This window comes from Ostrea edulis, chromosome 1, assembly GCF_947568905.1.
Source record: "Ostrea edulis chromosome 1, xbOstEdul1.1, whole genome shotgun sequence".
In the NCBI taxonomy this organism is placed as follows: domain Eukaryota; kingdom Metazoa; phylum Mollusca; class Bivalvia; order Ostreida; family Ostreidae; genus Ostrea; species Ostrea edulis.
Window position 1 is genome coordinate 96962408 of NC_079164.1, and position 20934 is coordinate 96983341.

The 20934-nt window shown below is 34.8% G+C and overlaps 2 protein-coding genes across 10 annotated transcripts in view; one reads left to right on the plus strand and one right to left on the minus strand.

Annotated features, from left to right (window-relative positions):
* LOC125672187 (uncharacterized) overlaps positions 1 to 3456 on the minus strand; it is a 40247-nt gene extending 36791 nt beyond the window's left edge. For 4 of the 8 annotated variants that reach the window (XM_048908364.2, XM_048908339.2, XM_048908359.2 and 1 more), the window contains exons 1-2: positions 3249 to 3444; positions 1949 to 1981 (exon numbers count right to left, since the gene is read on the minus strand). In XM_048908364.2, coding sequence (XP_048764321.2) covers positions 1949 to 1981; positions 3249 to 3305 — 90 coding nt within the window. In that variant the 5' untranslated portion in view covers positions 3306 to 3444. Of the gene's footprint in view, positions 1 to 1948; positions 1982 to 3248 lie in introns of all 8 variants that reach the window. The other 4 variants (XM_048908381.2, XM_048908357.2, XM_048908350.2 and 1 more) reach the window with 2 other exon arrangements.
* Positions 3455 to 20429, plus strand: LOC125672179 (EF-hand calcium-binding domain-containing protein 5-like). Of its 2 annotated transcripts, XM_048908309.2 has the most exons (21): positions 3455 to 3563; positions 3808 to 4393; positions 4580 to 4736; positions 4900 to 5037; positions 5757 to 5912; positions 6015 to 6114; positions 6238 to 6315; positions 9451 to 10047; positions 10317 to 10436; positions 11047 to 11240; positions 11497 to 11653; positions 12031 to 12179; positions 13417 to 13545; positions 15188 to 15360; positions 15482 to 15575; positions 16976 to 17110; positions 17671 to 17924; positions 18414 to 18667; positions 18916 to 19142; positions 19414 to 19516; positions 19759 to 20429. In XM_048908309.2, the coding sequence occupies exons 2-21, from the start codon at positions 3810 to 3812 to the stop codon at positions 19926 to 19928; spliced, it is 3969 nt and encodes a 1322-aa protein (XP_048764266.2). In that variant the 5' UTR covers positions 3455 to 3563; positions 3808 to 3809; the 3' UTR covers positions 19929 to 20429. The 2 variants fall into 2 exon arrangements, with proteins under 2 accessions (XP_048764266.2, XP_048764274.1); XM_048908317.2 differs by lacking the exon at positions 9451 to 10047 and having other exon boundaries at positions 3484 to 3563.
* The last annotated feature ends 505 nt before the right edge of the window (positions 20430 to 20934 follow it).

A 20934-nucleotide genomic window follows, 5' to 3' on the forward strand; every position in this document is an offset into this window, starting at 1 on the left:
TTTCCAATAAATCGATGTGCATATGTGTGTGTCTGTCTGTGTGTGTATAGTCTTGACTCTCATTCAAAACAGACGTAGTTTTAAAGCTCCATGAAAAACCTGACAATTTCATTATGTAGATGCCCTGTTTTTCTAGCCTTTGTAGTTTAGTTTTAGTGCTAGAAGGTCTTTGATTTTATTATATCAATTTGACTTTCACTTCTATGTAAATGTCACCCCGAAGGGTGGGTCATCCTGAAAATTTAACTATTCCATATTTTTCATTTCATTGGTCATTTAGTGATATAAATATATAATCAGGTATTGATCTGAATTGATAATTTATAAAATTTAAATTACATGTACCAAGAATATAAAGTCACTATTCCCTGACTCTAGTATAAATTTATGACATTTTAATGAACATCAGAATTCCCTCCATGCACAACCTTTTAATTACTGCAGCACATAGTGACATATTAAATGTATTAACATGTATAAGCATGCATATCCATGATTATTGACACAACCTGGTATCAACTGAGGAGTTTCATGCTTACAAAGTTTGTTATAGAAAGACTTTGTTGGCTAAATATTTCATAAATGTTGACAGCACTATGCATGTTACCAAAGCTAGGCCATTCTTGTCCGATTCATCTTTCATAACATAACATTACCTGTCTTCACTCAATAAATTCAAATACAAAGAAAATATAATAAATTGAGCCTTATACTGGATACTTTTAATCATACACTGTATGATGCAATATATATATATATATTTTTACTATATACTTCATGGAAAATTATTGTGATAAACATAACAACCATATTATCACAATGAAAAATTATAAATTTCATGAAAGCTTCAATAATTTATGCATTTGTCATGAACATTCACTGAGGTTTTATTTTCTTACAAACAGGGCTTGAAATTAACACACGCCCGTCAGTCTGTGACTGGTTAAAAGTCTGGCAGACTGACTGACATTTGTTTTAGTCAGTCCGATGGGACTGGTTGATTTTCTAAAGCATCATTTTGGAAAATATACTTATGAAATTTTAACACATTTGGCATGTTTCGATCTGTAGATATCAGATGAATCTGATTCGTACATATAAATCCCACATTTAAGTGTTACAATATTGTCTGAGGCATTTTGAGTTAAATTTCATTTTAATATTAACGAAATATGTTTAATAATTTTGGAAAACTTTGTTGGACTGGTAAATTTTTCTGTGGACTGGTTGAAATTTATAATAGCCCATCAGTCCGGCTGGACTGGTGACATAAAAAGTTAGCTTCAAGCCCTGTACAAGTAAATGAAGTGAAGACAAAAATTTGTGGTGTATTCTGTTGAATATCTCATCAACATTTCTAAATCATTATCAAAAAAAAAAAAAAAAAAAAAGACAAACAAACAAACTAATTACTTAAATTTGCTTCAAAACTCTTAAAAATTCTGCATTAAATGGTAGTAAATTCTGCATTAAATGGTAGTAAATTCTACATTAAATGGTAGTAAATTGACTGAATACTGTAAAAGTGGTTATTTACACTGGGGGTAAATTACGTGTTTTTCCATGCCCAACATTTCGTGTGGGGAAAAAATATGCCGTAACTAAATCTAATATATATAATTATCTTATCAAATATTTATAACTAAATATATAAGCGATTTACATGCTTATTACGTGACAGCATAATTATTAGTGTAAATTCCCCCCCCCCCCCCCCCCCCTGCATAAATAACCAGCTTTACAATAATGCATCATACTGTATATAAAATATCTGTATTAAAAAATTCCATAAAACACAAGTATAATAAATATCTTTTGAAAACTCAACTATAGTCTAGATTACTTGAGCCATGGAGTGACATGAAGTGCTCATTATATATTGCATACTAGTATAAAGGCAACATTCTATAAAGTATCGCAACCATAGCTTATTTGGTAGAGCACTCACTTTGTGTGCGGGAGAACCAGTTTCAATCCCAGGCTACAATAGACGTGAGTTGTTAAAGTAGACCAGGAGTGATCCTTCAACAAGAACTCAGCATTTAAATAAACGCCACAGGTCTTACATATACTGATGCCCAGTGTCATATTTTAGGTATTGGCATGACAGAAAACCTTCACTACCCCAAGTGTCTAGCATAGTATAGGTCTAAATTAGTGTGGTGATGAAGAAATACAGATTAATTTTGTATGATATGGTATTTTCATTAATAATTTTATCACAATCATCATTTACGTGATAAATAGAACCAGAATTATGTACTAGGTTTCATAGCTAAATAATGGATTGGTGCTAATACAAAATTAACATATTCTACCGTTACACCATACTTCTCTGACAATGTTCCAGAAGTGAATGTAAAAGTACAGTTTGAAATGAAAAATGTTCATATTCTAGTTTTAGAATTTATAATTTTTATATATTTCTGAAATAGAGTTAGAACAGTAATTCAAAAACATACTTCACTAATAACAATAACATTTTACACTGTTATATTAAATTCATGTAGCACCTATGATTTGCAACAAAACCCCATAAAGCATATCTATATAATTCTGGTTCTAAATCTCGGACACCAGAAGGATGAATATGATAAAAGAAATCATATCATCACCATATTATACCAAATGAAGCTATTAGCTCCTTAAAGTTCTGTGTAATTTATCATTTCATAGTACCCAAATTTGTGACCCTTTAACACTTAAAACACTGCCAAGTGATATCTCTAGCAATGAGTAAAATTCTTGATGAGGTGAAAAATTCCAGGCTATTAATCTTTAAAGATTTTGACTCCATTAGTTTTAGTGAAAGTTCACAAATACTTTTCTATATTCATCTTGTGTCTCACCCAGTGACTGGCTTCTATGCATTTGGAGTATATATAATGCAAAGCACACAATTGCTATTTTAAAAAGAAGTTTGGAACCTCTAATCACTAATGCAAATATAGTTCCTTATGAAATCCTTATCACGTCATACTTTTGATTCATCCTGCCTGGATCTTCTTTTTTTTTTTTTTCTTTCTCAGTGTGTTTTAACCAAAAGAATTTCAATCTTTAAAAATTAGATTTTTGTTTTGCACATTCTCTAAGGCATTTAAAAAATGACAAGTATTTCTTCCAACTTATCCTCAAAGTATCTTTGTGTATGTATACGTCATGTGTTACTACATCTTCATATAAAGACATGTACATGATAATCCTACTACGGTACCCCAAAAAATTAAATGAATAAAAAAAAAAATTACCGATTCTGCTGCACTGTTACTCGGACTTGGCGATCGTTGAACTGTCACGAGAGCCATTTTCCTCTTAAAATTCCTCCCTCTTTCTGATTTAGTATTCACATCGTTATGCCAAATACATCATATGAAATGCCGCTGGTTAAAACAAAAACAAATGACTTCTCTTCCTGAAACTTATTCAACTTCCGTTGTAGTGTTACGCATGCACGGGAAGCCGAGCACCTGACGAAGCGTCTAAGTGAGACAGACCTCATAGCAACGAATAATGGAGGACTAACACTGTTTACAAAATGTGAAGAACTTGACATACAATTCCAGGTTTGCACTGTGTTTCTAAATCAGTGACGATTATCCTATAATCTATATATATGAACAAGCTTATTTCATTTTATTGCGGATTTCACCAGTCAGTGTTGCATAATTAAATAGTTTTTGTCAGTTTGAGTATGAATTTTTAAATAGCACTCCATATTCAGCACTAAAGTTTAACAGGAACGTTAAAAAATTAGCATCATTTACAAGAATCTAGTAGGTCTAACGACGTGATTTTATTTCATGATAGAAATGGCAGATATTCAGAAACCAGGAAGCCCTACTAAAAGGGTAACTATGGCTGCCCCTCGTAGTGCCGGGTCGCAGGGCCAGAGATCTGCACCAGGGAGTGGAAAGAAAACCCCCACAGATTATTCTCGTCCCATTGTCAGAAGTGCTGTTAGGCGATGGAAACGGATGCATGAACAAAGCATGATGGAAAAACTTGTGGGGATGCGCAATGACAAAAAACAGCAAGTGAAAAGCTCAAGAGAAAATGCTAAGAAACTTGCACGCAAAATTCCCATTGAAATTCTTGCAAGAGATTGGTTAAATGAAAATGAGGCTACATTGGAAGTTAGAACATATATGGTTGACAAAGTTTTACCAACTCTGATCCTTGGAGTTGAAAAGTTGTTATCCGAAGCTGACAAACGTGGTTTGACTGATGAGAATATGGAAGATGCAGATTTTAACCCAATTAATTACTTAGCACAATACATGATGAGAAACAATCCTAGGTACAGTAACTTCTCAGAAGCATCACCCTATGTGAGGGGAATTAGAGAAGTTTCTGAGGAACTGAAGAAACAACTTTTCAATATTGAAGATAATAGGTAATGGTATTGATTAAATGCATAATAGTACATATGATCAAACAAGTCATGTTGAATCAGTATACAATCTTAAATTATGTATTCATTATTTCAGGGAGTTATATTTTGGAAACCCAATAAATTACATATCAATATGAATTGTCATGGTTGCTATTTTCAAATAATCAATGTTTTTTGCACACACAGGTTAGCTAGAATAAAAGCAGAGGCGAAACGACGACGAGAAGAGAGGGATCGCCTGGAGAGAGTAAAACAGGAAGAGAGAGACAGAAGAGAAGCCAGGTTTATGAAACAATTCCAGGAATGGCATGTGCAGCCTGATGGAAGAGTGGAACTCTCTCTGGTATGAGGGTTTTTTTTTTTTAGCATTTAGGCAAATTATAATATTATAATAAATTTGAAATTAATTTATTAAACAGATAACTTTTTAGAAATGATAAACATCATGTTTATGAGTGAATGGAAGATAGTTTATGATTTTTTTAATTTATGTTTTTACTTTTTAGGTTCAAAATGCTTTGAGGTCATTTGCTGAAATAGCAGAGAATTTTCCTGAGGACTTGAAAGACGGATTTAAACTTAGTCGTGCTCTAGAACCAACTGATGAATCAGGGAAGGCACTGTCTGTGAAAGAATTTGCTAAGGTATAGTTCAGTACTAACATTTCATCATTGTTAGAGGCGAGATCAAAAGATTGATGTCGGATAAAAATCTAAAATTCAAATAGTTAGGGGGAGGGGGAATAAAATCTCCCGTAAGTTTCTGTCATCTGAAATCGATTACACTTTAGTGAAAAAAGACAAACGACTGTTAAAAAACCACATAATAATATTACTTTTTAATGAACATTCAATAGTTTTAACGTACACTTTCATTTGCGAATAAACAGTAGAAAAGGTGTGCAGAGTGTATAATTGTATGTTTTTACTTGTTAATCAATTAATTTCAACATTCATCATATTTAGCTTTAAAGGGGGGTGAGGGGATTTTGGCTAAAACTATGTGAGTTTTGTGTCAGACATTGAACTTTTGATCTCGCCCTTTATACACAGATTAATTAAATATTGTTAATAAATATTTGATTGTGAGAACTTTATTTTTGTGTAAATTCACAATGTTACATTGATGCAAAAATATGGTCCTCATGAATGATTTCATATATATATACATGTACACAGTAAGGAAAAAATTGAACGATCGTGACGATTATGTTTCAATGAGGGCAGATTTGCAGAAATGAAGTATCACAATTCATAAATGATTTACAGTACATATACATGTATCAATAACTATAAATTTTTTTTAAAATTCTTTCATACCATTACATGTATAATTTGTTAAGTCTTTTTTTTTTTTTTTTCAGTACTTGACACTATTTATAGATGACTTCAGTTTTGAAGTATTTGAGCAGTTCATGCAACATCTGTCCCTTTGTGCGGATTCTCATTGTGCTGCTTCTAACCGCGAGCAGAGAAGAATTGTGCTTACGAATCTCTTCATCTCGTGCGATCACAGTGGAGTAAGTTGCTATGTAGTCTAATAAATAATAAAATGTTGTCTCCTACAGTTTTTCTTGGCTCTTGAATAGAAAATTTCAACAATATTCATTTTTGTCCTCCAGATTGGATTACTGGACAGACATAGAATTCTCAGTCTTTTTGAGGCATTTTGGGATTCCATAAAAGAAGACATCAAGAGAAATGTACGAAATCCTCGCAGATGTAAGTGTAAATTGTGATATTGTAGCAGAATAGTTCAAAATCCACACACTCCTAGTCCCATTGGACAAATATTAGGAATCTTCAAAAGATAAGATTTGAAGGAATTTACTGTATCTTTGGCAGGGCCTGTGGCAGAGGTAGATGAGGTAGAGGACATTTTTTATGATGATGACGGAGAAACAACTACCACCACCACCACAGGTTAGTACAGATGTCACTTTCTATTGGTTAAAAGTTTTAAAAATTTCTAATGTAAGCTTGCAGTTGTAGATTTTCCAAGACAAGCTAGGACATGTGAGGCAGCATACAAACACATTATTCTGAATTTGCCATGAACTTTATATTGATAATAACTTTAAAAGAAAATGTGATCAAACAGATTAAAGCCATTCATGTAAATCAACAGGATGTTACAATTGTATAAATAAATTCAAGAAAATTTGGTAAAGTTTAGAGAAAGAATTAGTCTTTTCTTGTTGTGCTTTATTGTCAGTTTTTGATGATGCTTTAATATATCCTGCTTTGCTTGTATGATCTGCATTTGTTTGTGAGACTCTTATTGTATTTACCTATACATATCAACTTAAAAGGAATTGTTGTTCAAGAATTACCATGTTATGGGTATTTTCTGCAGATGGGAATTTCCGCAATTCAATCTCCAATTGATAGCAAATTACATTCTGCATTTCCAATTTCTGCAGCTGCATCATACCTTTATATACCTGTGTGTATCGTGTGTGTGTGTGTATATATATATATATATATATATATATAGGGAAGTCGTTGTGGCCGAGTGGACTTACGCACTGGTTTGACAATCTTGCTAGGCGGTGGGTGCCGTACGTCGCTGGTTCGATCCCGGGCTGGGGCGAAAATTTTCAGTACCTAGTTGTGATTATTTAGTGCTTTATATATATATATATATATATATATATATATTGCAATTGTAATTTTGGTGGATTTTTAGCTCTTCTGAGCCGAAGGCTCAAAGAGCTAATGCTATGGCCATTTGTGCGGTGTGCGTAAACTTTTTAGAAAAAGGGCTATAACTCGAGAACCCCTTGGCCAATTTTTTTCAAATTTGTTACAGGGTATCATTGGCCCAAGGGCTTTCATACATACTAAATAGAGGGATGTGACCCTTTAACAAGGGGAGATAATCAGGAAAATACAAACAAAAGTAGTTGTTGCTAAAAAATCTTCTTCTCAAGAACCACTGGGCAGATTATCACCCATCTTCACAAGTCAAGGGTTATTGATTCGTTACCTCGTAGTACGAGGTAACGAATCAATAACCCTTGACTTGTGAAGATGATTATCACCAAACTTACACATAAGGATGAGGATATGTTGTAGATTAAAAATTGTTCAAGGCATTACCCTGGGGCAAAGGGCGTGGTCTCAAGGTCACTTCAAAGTTGACCTAAATTTATATTTCCTTAAATCTTTGATATTTTAGTCATTATAAGGACTAGGATCATCAAATTTTGACAGTTGATGCATCTTAGGACCTTGTGTCAAGTTGTCTCAAAAGTAGGTCACGGTGACCTACTTTTTGAATTTTGCAGGTATTTATTTTAAAATTAATTTTGATGCATATCTTGGACACTTTGAAGCCTATGATCATCAAAACTTGTCAGTTGGTGGATCATGGGACCTTGAAATGCGTCAACTGAAAAATAGGTCACCGTGACCTACTTTCTGAATTTTATGGCTTATCATTTATAGATATATTTTAAGTTGTTATTTCTAATACCGAGAGGTTTAGAATCATCAAATCTTGTAAGTTGATGCATCTTGAGGCCTTGAAACATATTTATAAAAAAAGTAGGTCACAGTGACCTACTTTTTGAATTTTGCAGATATTCAAATTTCACATTTTCAATTTTAGATGCATATTTTGGGCACTGTAAAACCTAGGATCATCAAACTTTGTCAGTTGATGCGTCTTCAGTCTTCACTTTGTGTCGACCAAAAAGTAGGTCACCGTGACTTACTTTTGGTATTTGACAGCTAAATTACTATATTTCAGACACTATTTGACCTACAATCATCAAACTTTGTCAGTTGATGCATCTTGAGTCTTCGGAGTGTATCGATCAAAAAGTAGGTCACTGTGACCTACTTTTGGCATTTGACAGTTATATTTATATATTTCAGTCACTAATTGACCTACAATCATCAAACTTTGACAGTTGATGCATCTTGAGTCTACGGAGTGTGTCGACCAAAAAGTAGGTCACCTTGACCTACTTTTGGAATTTGACGGCTATATTTATATATTTCAGATACTATTTGACCTACAGTCATCAAACTTTGTCAGTTGATGGGTCTTGCATGTTCGAAGGGTTTCGACCAAAAAGTAGGTCACTTTGACCTACTTTTGGAATTGGACAGCTATATTTATATATTTCAGATACTATTTGACCTACAGTCATCAAACTTTGTCAGTTGATGCGTTTTGCATGTTCAAAGGGTGTCGACCAAAAAGTAGGTCAACTTGACCTACTTTTGGAATTGGACGGCTATATTTATATAATTCAGATACTATTTGACCTACAGTCATCAAACTTTGTCAGTTGTTGGGTCTTGCATGTTTGAAGGGTGTTAACGAAAAAGTAGGTCACCTTGACCTACTTTTGGAATTGGACGGCTATATTTATATATTTTTCAGATACTATTTGACCTACAGTCATCTAACTTTGTCAGTTGATGGGTCTTGCATGTTCGGAGTTCGCTGACCAAAAAGTAGGTCACCATGACCTACGATTGGAATTTGACAGCTATATTTCAATATTCAGATACTAATTGACTTAAAATCATCAAACTTTGTCAGTTGATATTTCTTGGGTTCTCAAAATGTGTAAACCAAAAAGTAGGTCACATTGACCTACTTTTTTTGAATTCTTAGGATTTAACTAAAGATTTAGAATACTAAGAGGCTAAGAATAGAAATGGTAGGGTTGTACAATTTATCAGAAGAGCGATTCTAGGCCCTTGGGCCTCTTGTTTTCTATCCGCAAAATTGCACCAAAAATGAACAACTACAGAAAATACCTGTTATAAATATGATATGAGATTTCAAAATGGATGCAGTTGAAAGATTTAAATTCAACTAAAATCACAATGTAGTAAGCATGCAATGACTTAAATACTGGTCTTTCTAATTAATCAGGCAGGATACTTTGTTTAAATCTTTAAAAAATATGTTATGTTAGAGTTACCAAAAATCTGAGATTGTAAATTATCTTCATTTTTAATACCTTTGTTATTTTGGCGCATATTTTTGAAAGTTGAGATGTTTGCCTGCATGTTATGTTTTCCTGCTTTAATCAGTGACTGCACCGACTTCTGCTTCTCCTACGCCTATACCAGCTGAACCGGCACCAGAAAAACCAGACGAAACTGAGCAGACTAGTGAAGACAAAATAGAAATCCCTGCAACTACTGCCCAAAGTAAACCAGTCACACCAGAGGTTGTAGAAGAGAAGAAACCAGAAACAACCGAACCACCCACAACTACACCAGGTGAAAAGGAAGAAAAACCAACACCTTCACCTAAACCAGAGGAAAACGACAAAACACCAGCAAAACCAGAGGTAGAGGTATTATCTATAACAACCCAAGATAAGTCAGCTGAAAAGCCAGACGAGGAGAAGAAATCTGAAGAGCTACAGAAAGAGGAAGAAAAACCAGCAGAGGAAGCCAAAACTGAGGAGAAAACCGGAGAAAAACCAGAAACAGATAAACCAGAAACCAAGCCTGCGACTCCTCCAACTGAAGAAAAATCAGAGGAAAAGACAGAACCAGCTGAATCCAAACCAGAGCCTGAAAAGTCAGAGGTCAAAGCTGAACCAGAAGAGAAAGACCAAAAAGAGGAGCCTGTGAAACCTGAGAAAGAGGCATCCTCAGTTGAGCCTGAGAAAGAAGGAGGTTCGTTATTCCCAAATGCTTTATATTGGTGTATTTTTTTCTCTTCCCTGAATTGCATGCTTTTCATTTTCTTGTTCCAAATGCTTTGATCTAATATAATGCAATATAATCAAGAGAGTGACAGAATTGTTGTATATAATCAAGATATTTTCTTTAAATGCAATCCCATTGTGAGCAGTACTTCAAGATACATGTATCATCTGATAGATTTTCTGGATCTGCATTCTTTCTGAAGCCACAACATGAAATGATTTACACTATTTTACTAGGAAAGGATACCACTGTCACGAAAACATCTGATGCACCATCAACAATAACTTCAACAACAGAGGAAGAAAAGAGCAATGTCAAATTTGCTGCTGGTACAACTTTCAATAGAGAAAAAACAGGTGAGAGTCCATGACAGACTCGCACAAATAACCTTGTTCGGGTTTTGCAAGAGTTGTTGCCCCTTGACAGAATCATATCAAGATTTGTATTGCATCTATTTTTGTCCAGCACTAGCATTGAACAATATCAACTTGTTTTCAGATACTGCGAGGACAATTCGTAGTTCACCTGAGTTACTCAGGTGACCTATTGTAATTGATCTTTGTCCATGTCATGAGTTAACAATTGAACATTTCTAACATCTTCTTGATAGCTACAATTCCAATTCTTTTGAAATTTGGTATATAGCATCGTTGGGACAAGGAGGACATAAATTGTAAATTTCAGGATTTCCCCAGAGCCTTATAGAGGCAGGACAAAATCTGCCAATTTACCAATTTACCATCAGTAAAAAAAAAGTAGTCAGCTTCCTATATTGTGCATCAAAACATGGTGGAAAAACCCCTCAGAAAACTGACTTACTCTAACAAATATTGTATAGTTGAATAGACATCTTGCAATTTTGTTTTCCGGACTTTGTTCCATCATGCTTTGATTTACGGGACATCATCATCTGTATTGCTATGCAATACTTGCAGAATTCTTGTTTACCCTAAAAACATATTTCAGCATTGACCACCATGAGTAAGGGATCTGGGCAGTCGGCCTTTGATGAGAACTCACTGAACGTGTCTCAGTTTGTCACTCTCACGGAGACTTTCTTGGGTAATGAGCCCACCAAAGATTCCTTCGACATGCTGACCAAGTATGTCAAAGATGGCTATGAAGAAACCGAGGAAGAGAAAATGGAAAGACTGATGAAGGTAACAAACCAGTCAACAACATTTTTCACATGCAGTTCAGTTGTGGCTTTTCAGTGATACTGTATAGCCATGGAGCTGGCTTTCATGTGCCTCCATCTTTCCATTAACTACTGATGTATCAATTTCATGGGGGCGAAATCTAAAACCATTCTGTTTTCTAAACAGAAATGCTTTCAAATTTCTTTTTTAATACAGTTTCATTTGAACGTTGCTATTGGTCAGTTTCATGATAAAACTTTGTCAATTTATTGTGCAGGCCAGAAAGGAAGCATTGTCGACCCAGAGGAAGCACATGATGGACTCATTGTTTGAGAAGTGGGATAATGATGGTTGTGGCTATTTAGACCTGGAGGATGTAGAAACTGTGATGCAAAAGTACAAGGAGGGACAGGAAACAGAGGCTATACAGAGAGGTATCATACTACTGCATCATCACTACTTACTGTTTTCATCATCACTACTTACTGTTTTCATCATCACTACTTCAGTTTTCATCATCGCTATTTTCTAATTTTGTTAACTTCTGAGAGTCTCTTAAGAAATTCATGTTAAAGTGGTAATTTATACACACACAAGCATAATTGTACTAAATACAAGAGAATAACTAAGACTCACTGAATGTTTCCCAATTTGCTCCCAGACATTTTTTTTTGGTGCAGGAATATCTATTCCTACTAATAACTTTAGCATATTTTAAGGATTCAACATTGGAACATATGCTCTCATCCTTTACTTAGTATGACTTCGCTATATGCACAGGTGAAAATCAAACAATTTTTTTTCTTTTTAGCCAAGTCTGCACTGAAGAAACAATCCCGGTACGCCGATAACAGACTAAGTAAGAGGGAGTTCCGGACCTTTGTACAACTGGCTGTGGATGAGATGCCAGGAGCCGATTCCTTTGATTATTTTGTAGAATTCCTAGTCAACAGTGTAGAGGTATTCAACAAGAACATTTATTTGTTAAGAGTTTTTATGCCCCTATTTTCAGAGATTCGGGGACACATAGTTTTTGGTTAATTCATCTGTCTGTTTGTCTGCAAAAACTTTAACCTAGGTCATAATTTTTGAATGGTAAGTGATAGGGTTTTCATATATGACATTTGTATACCTTGTGACAAGACCTCTCTTTTGGCAGCAAAATTTTTGACCTCATGACCTTGATCTTGGGGTTTGACCTACTTTTGAAAAGTGATAATTCTTAAATGGTTAGTTCTAGGCTTTCATATTTCACATGTGTATTCCTTGTGACGAGACCTTTCGTTGGGTACTAGAATTTAGTCCTATTAATATGCAAGAATCCTCAGAAAATGCAGATTCAAGTTTGTTCAATTTTTGGCCCCTGGGGGTAGGGTGGAGCCACAATAGGGAATAAAAAATCTACATGGGTATATAAAGTAAAATGTTTTAAAATAATTTCTTCTTATGAACAGATAGGCCATGAATAGTCAAGTTTATGGGTAAGAATCCTCAGATAGTACAGATTCAAAGGTGTTGAAATCAATGATCCCAGGGTGGGATGGACCCCAATTGAATATAAAGTTTTACATGGGTGTATATATAGAAAAAATCTTCACAGGAATAGTAGGGTCATAATAAGCTACTTATATGCAAGCATCCTAAGTTAGTGCAGATTCAATTTTGTTCAAATCATGGCCACGGGGGGGGGGGGGGGGGGGGGGGGGTAAAATTAAAAATCTTCTTTTCAAGACTAGTAGGGTCATGATAAGTCATATCAATAGACTCTATTCACACGTCCACCATTAAGATGTGTAAACAAGGCTGACCTGATTATGGTGTGCCTGGAGACAAAAGTAAGATGGTTACTCAGGTGAGCATCGTGGCCCATGGGTCTCTTGTCTTGTAGATACTATAATGTCTTCTGTGATGTAATGCCATATTTGATTAAATAGATAGACAGTTATATGCCCTGTTTTGTCTATCACAGCATTCCTCTGTGATGACGATTAAAGAGATAATTATACCCCTGTTTTAATTATCACAGCGTTCCTCTGTGATGACGATTAAAGAGATAATTATACCCCTGTTTTAATTATCACAGCGTTCCTCTGTGATGACGATTAAAGAGATAATTATACCCCTGTTTTAATTATCACAGCGTTCCTCTGTGATGACGATTAAAGAGATAATTATACCCCTGTTTTGTCTATCACAGCGTTCCTATGCCGAGAGGATCCGTGGAGAAGCTAGGAAGAAGTGGCTGCAGCAGATCGTTTCAGCAGCAGAAACAGGCGGAGCCAGCATGGAGCCAGTATACAGAGCCGTTTTCAATGCTCTCTATAAGGTCTGTATACAGAGCCGTATTCAATACTCTCTATAAGGTCTGTATACAGAGCCGTATTCAATGCTCTCTATAAGGTCTGTATACAGAGAGAGCCGTATTCAATGCTCTCTATAAGGTCTGTATACAGAGCCGTATTCAATGCTCTCTATAAGGTCTGTATACAGAGCCATATTCAATGCTCTCTATAAGGTCTGCAGATTTATAACAGTATACAGGATTCAATGCTCTCTATAATGTCTGTATACTATAGGGTTATTGAACTTATATTGGTGAATATTGGCACGAGTTGGCTGTGAAAATGCACGAGCTTGCGAGTGCATTTTGACAGCCAACGAGTGCCTATATTCACCTATATAAGTTCAATAACCCTTTTATTATATAGCTAAAGTATTTAGTTGTTAAATTATATCCCTTTTCACCCAAACTACTCCAAATTAAGAGTATGCATTTCTTAACTGTTCAATATCTAACCCGTCATTAATGCATGAAGCAAACTGATTTTGTAAATGGGGACATCATAATTTATGTACAGTAAAACATTTTGCTTAAGTAAATATCAAATACCGGCTCTGTCTGATTCGGAGGACCGTCGTCTGCCATTTTGGCTTGTTTATGTCGTTACGGTAACGTCAATATTGAACGCTCATACTCGGAATGTTTCGGGCACATACAATTTACGCAATGCAAAGTTAGCGTTCAATAAATTCTCAGGATATTGAACACTAACATTCTCTAGATTTTGCGCAGGTTTTATATTAGACTATTTATTAGCTATGTAATAAAGATCCATATTCAATGCTCTCTATAAGGTCTGTATACAGAGCCATATTCAATGCTCTCTATAAGTTCTGCAGATTTATAACAGTATACAGTATTCAATGCTTTCTATGAGGTCTATATACAGAGCTGTATTCTATGCTCTCTATAATGTCTGTATACAGAGCCATATTCAATGCTCTCTATAAGTTCTGCAGATTTATAACAGTATACAGTATTCAATGCTTTCTATAAGGTCTGTATACAGAGCCGTATTCAATGATCTCTATAATGTCTGTATACAGAGCTGTATTCAATGCTCTCTATAATGTCTGTTTACAGAGCTGTATTCAATGCTTTCTACAAGGTCTGTATACAGATTCATATTCAATGCTCTCTATAATGTCTGTATACAGATTCATATTCAATGCTCTCTATAATGTCTGTATACAGAGCTGTATTCAATACTTTCTATAATGTCTGTGTACAGAGTCGTATTCAATGCTTTCTATGAGGTCTGTATACAGAGCCACATACAATGCTTTCTATAATGTCTGTGTACAGAGTCGTATTCAATGCTTTCTATGAGGTCTGTATACAGAGCCACGTACAATGCTCTCTATAGGGTCTGTAGATTTATAACAGTATACAGTATTCAATGCTCTCTATAAGGTCTGCAGATTTATGATTAAACATTGCACTGCACATTGGTTTACAATATCCCTTTGAGAAAAGAGATATTGTCTTCCCGAAAATCTACAAGAACTCATTGACATGTATACCGGTACTTCAGAGTACATTAATTGTCATTATATAAGGCTCTTTATCAATGGTTTTATTATTATCACATTATTTTTGTATGACGATATTGATGTGTATTTTCTAGGATGCTGAGGCACACGGTGGGGGGAAAAGAATCAGTGCCAACATTGCAATGCTGGAGAGGAATACCCTGGACCCAGAGAGAGGCAATGTGTGCCTGCGTTATGTGGCAGCCACGATGGAGGATGCTGACTATCTGTTAGCAAAAATTCTGTATAAAGACATGAAGGGCATCAGGTACGCGTCACAATGACCTGTTTCTTGTGTCAAGTTTTATTACCTTAGGGTGGTCTAAAGATTGAATTAAGAATGTAATGTTTTTATTCTGTGCATGTACCTGGGAATTTTGTTGTTGTAGTTTTGCTGCTGTGGAAAGTGGAAAACCAATTCATGTTCCCAGAGTGGCCAACCATGGAAACATACAGTTCTGGAATCCGTACAGAATTCCTGAGGTAATACCATGTCATAATAATCCATAGAGTTTCTGAGGTAATACCATGTCGTAATAATCCGTATAGAATTCCTGAGGCAATATGTCGTAATAATCCGTACAGAATTCCTGAGGTAATACAATGTTGTAATAATCCGTACAGAGTTTCTGAGGTAATACGTTGTAATAATCCGTACAGAATTCCTGAGATAATACGTCGTAATAATCCATACAGAATTCCTGAGGTAATACAATGTTGTAATAATTTGTACAGAGTTTCTGAGGTAATACAATGTTGTAATAATTCATACAGAGTTTCTGAGGGAATACCATGTTGTAATAATCCGTACAGAATTTCGGAGGTAATATGTTGTAATAATCCGTACAGAATTCCAGAGATAATACGTCGTAATAATCCGTACAGAATTCCTGAGGTAATACGTCGTAATAATCCGTACAGAATTCCTGAGGTAATACGTCGTAATAATCCGTACAGAATTCCTGAGGTAATATGTCGTAATAATCCGTACAGAATTCCCGAGGTAATACAATGTTGTAACATACCGTACAAGTGGAATTTTTATTGAGACACAAATTCAATGATTTTTCCATAAAAATGGGTATACATATTTAGCAAAAGCTAATTTTAGCGATGTTATAATTCCAGAAAAGATGTCTATTACCTCCGATATGGAATAAATTGTTAGCGATATTCAGTTTTAATGATCTCATCTCTTGCTAATAATGCCAAAATTAAATCTGTTAATTACTGTAAAAGGCCTTCACACTAAAGTTTGGCCAGAACTGTATCATATTTTCAGATCTCTTGTGTATCATATGTAAAGTCTTTCTGATAAATTATTTTCTAGTATCGACATACAATTTCTTTCATCATGCATTGCAGATAATTTCATAAACTTTTTTGCACTGTGTAAGTTAAGTTTATTTTGTGTTGATGAAAAGCTGAAGAAAATCATTAAAGAAATGCCACATGTAAAAACTGCATGAGAAAACCTATTTCATGTATCATACGTTATAGACTCTTTGCAAAAATAACCAATAAAAATAAATATTGCTTCAAGGGACATAACTTCACAACCTTTGGTTAGTTTTTGTATAATATTGTTGCCAAAAACCATCTGTTTTCAAATTTGTGCTGTTAAGTGTCCATAATGTATGTGAACTTTGTAATTTAGGGAAATATTTATATCTTGCACTTAAGTTGCAAGAAAACATTCTTGTTTAAAAGCTATTTTTCATAGAAATACTTATAGTATTTGTATATCTAGATTTATACACCACCATATAATGCCATTTTTATGTATTTATTTATAAATGTAACATTAGAATGTGATAAGATGTATGTCTTAAGCAATAAAGAGATTATATGTATATTTGTAAATATTTATAAAATGTTTACAGGACAGAGAGGGGTCTTTTATTGTGGTACCACTGAAAGATAAAAGGAAGAGAGTGTTTGGATTGCTCGGCATTGACACGATGAATGACCACCACACAAAAACCATCTTCATCACCCATGAAATCCAATTCTTCCAGGTAAAACTATAATATCAAAAAAATATGTCGCAAGTTTTGAATATTCTCTCCTCATTAGATTCCTGCTTTTTATCTACATATATTTTGATAAGTCATTATATATCATTATACACTGAGATAATTATTTTATCATTATGCGGTTAAATTAAGATTGTTTTGACAATGCTCCAGGAATATCCTCCTGCACTTCATAATTAGTGTAATTCAATTTGTCCAATGAGACACCTGTGTTTGTTATATTTATCTATGTGGGGAATGAAAATCACTTTGTCATAAGCAATAATTCATTATAAGAGTTTTTGCTATAATCATGTTTTACTGTAGACAGTACAGAAAAAGAAATGATATTAGCAAATCTCAGGAATGCTCAAACTGATATCCTTTAGAATTTGATTTATTAAATACAAATGGAATTCTGTTATATTTCTTTGTTAAAGGAACAAAAAAAGTTTACCTTATTATGACCATCATGTTTTCACAAATGCTAAAACTGTTGTCATCACTTATGCACATTTTGATCTGAAAATTGAAAATGAAAGGACTCTTTTCTTTTTCTCCAGGGAGTTGCTAAATCTTTTAGTATTTCATACCACAACATAGACATGAAGAAGAAACTTCTGAGAATCACAGAGAGCGCTGTGTCCTGGATACATCGTCGCAGTCCGCACGTACAGGAAATAGTGACGTACATGGTAGAACCAGGAACCGAGCAGGGAGACTACATCCTCCGTAAGATGATGATCACCGACGAAAAGGGCAACGTTCAGAACCTGCTCAGCCCACCGAGGCTAGAGAGAAAGGACAACCTGTTCAGGTAGGAGTCAAGGTCAAGGAGAAACTTTGATAGAAAATTGAGTAATGCCAGGTACCATGAAGCCTTGTGAGTAGAGTGTCTGTTTTTGTTCTTAAGAGCCATACAAATCACAAACATTTTCCCAGCTTTAGACTTCGGCAATACAAACAATTTTTGGACTCCCATCTTCACATTTTATAAAGAGAAAGCACTTTTTAAATAAAAAGAAAAATATTTTAGGAGATGTTAGTGCACATGTATTACTCAAGACTTTGCATATATCATTATCTTTAGTATTATAGGCTTTACTGAATGCTAAACAAACGGATTTAGAATAGAAACTATGGTTGAATTTCCTAGAGAGACATCATGGTCAAATATCTAACACTGTTGAAACTTCATAATTCATATACCATAGTTGTAATACTGGAGCAGGGGTTTTACGGGCCTTAAAGGTGTATCTTTGTAGCATGCCATTAAATATGAATAAACTTAACCTGTCACTTTCAGAGATTACTTGTTCAAGTGCGTAGACAACTCAGAGACAGTATCAGCTGATGCCTATGGACAGCGCCACCTAGCGTTCCCTCTCCGTGATGACCAGGGAAAAGCTGTAGCAGTAGTCGACATTAGCATTGGAGAACTGAAGAACTTACCTGAACATGAGAACAGGGAGGTTCAGAGAATGCTCAAATTACTGAACCAGGCTCACAAGGAAATTACCAAGGAGTTCTCAGGAGAGGCAGACAAAACTGTGGTTCTCGGTGAATATCTTCTAATGATTTGTACTTTTAATCATGTATCAAAGATTCTACCAAATTCAATATCAGTAAAAAAAAAATCAAATCAAATTTTGCAGATTTCTAAAGATGTACAAAATTCATGAAAATGTCTTTGGTTAGATGTGCCTGTAACACAAGACATAATTCTATGTTTATAACTACAGATGAGGCAGCTAGTAAAAGAACTGAAAAAGTTTCATTCATCCTATATTGCATCATTATATTTACAGAGGCAGAAAAAGACGACGACAACCGAATGGACATCATGTTCGACAGGTTGATGCTGATGGAACTCAGAGAGAATGTCTCAAAGATTGACGCCAAGTCCTTCGCTGAATTACGTAGCTACAATGAGCCTCCAAAGATTGTGCAGAACATCGTAAAGGCAGTGGTTGCCATCTTTTACCTGGATCAGGTGGAAAACGGAGAAGTGGATGACTGGACCAATTTGAGAAATGTAATTCACAAACCCGATTTCAATGGAAGAGGCCAAAGATATGAATCACCACATTTAGACATTTTAAGTTTAAATGTTTTCATGATTTACCTAGAAAGAGAAAAATTGGTTCTCTGTCTGTCATTTTCAATAACTGAAAATTCCTATGTGCTATTCTTCTCACAAATTCTATGAAATTTTCAATGAGAAAATTAGCGGAAGAATCTAGAATTTCACCAATGTTATTTCTTAATTTGATCAAACTCATTTTAATGACAAAATTTAATTGTAGTATGTGAACAATGAATTGCTGCAGAAGATAACAGAATATGACCCTACAGCAGCTAGCGACCATGCTCTCATCCCACCAGAGAAACTAGAAATCTATTTGAAAGGCAAGTTTTGTTTATCTACATTAACAGTTGTAGTGTTTTGGGAAATACAAATGTAGTTATCTTCTGCAAATTCTTAACCATTCATTGCCAATGAATTCTGTTGTGTTCGCGTATTAAAATCTGGAAAAGAATTCTGACATCTGTAAGCATGCAAGTCAGCCCTTTGATGTCTTTCAGATGCATTTTGACATTTAAAACCACTGCTATACAAGTCTGTAAAAAGAGATTTTTTTAATTTGCAGATGTACCACATGGAGAAGTTGGAAAATTTGGATCCATTCCCGCTCAGAATATGTACAACTGGGTCTTTGTTTGTATTTCTTTAATTGAGCACACAATAAAAATGCGGGAGAATAATGGTGGAAATGTGGCTGCTTCCACCCACCAGTCCCAGTCAGAATTAACACAGTAAATACTCTGACACTGGACCTCAGAGGAGCGTAACTGACACTTAAAATGGAGGAGGCAGTGAATTAACACAGACAATTGACACAGAATGCAAATCAAATGATGGCGTTTTGTAAACAGAGCTGAAAATAATTGTATTGACAACAATTTTGATACTACCTATATTTTTTTTTTTTGTATTTCACACTGTGATATGAAAATGTAAATTACGTATTTACAATTAGGAAAATTACGAAAGTAATTTGCATTTTCGATATTTGATGCTACTTATATTTTCCAGATGGACTGCCAAATGAGATGCACTGCATACCAATATATCACAAATAAAGTATTGGTGTTAAACTATACTTAATTTCAGGTGTTGAACTATACTTAATTTCAGTTGTTGAACCGCAATGTAATACAGAATTATCGTGGTATTTTTTTTTTTTTGAAACATACAGGTGTAAATATTGTTTGTACATGGATGTATTTATATGATATAATTAAAACAAGTCTCACACTTCTCAAGTTTTATATTAGTCCCTGCAATAATGCTAGTAAGATTTGACACACCATACTTGTGTGTTTTCTGTGGCCATTTTGTCATACTTTGGGTTCCTTCATACCATAAAGTTAAAAAACGCTGGCATCAGATGTACTTGCATATTCTCATTGGCCATTGTAGACCATTAAATGAAATGCTGGTATGAGATTTTACTGTGTACATGCATGTTCTCACTGGCCACTTCGGGTCCTTCCAGACCCACTTCAGTGAAGCCCTGCTACATATGTACTGTAACATGTATGTGCTTCCAACTTGTGCAGAAGACATGTTCTCATTTAAGAATATTTAATGAATTTTTCACAACAGTAAGAGAGTTGATCACCTGTATGTTATTAAGCTAGTTACTTACAAACACTCTGTCTGGAATTCAGCAGAGTGTTTAGTCCTGGATCACCCATAGCTCTGCTAAAGTCTGAGCTACCTCAGATCAATTTCTTTCTCTCGATTATCTCTGTATTTAAGG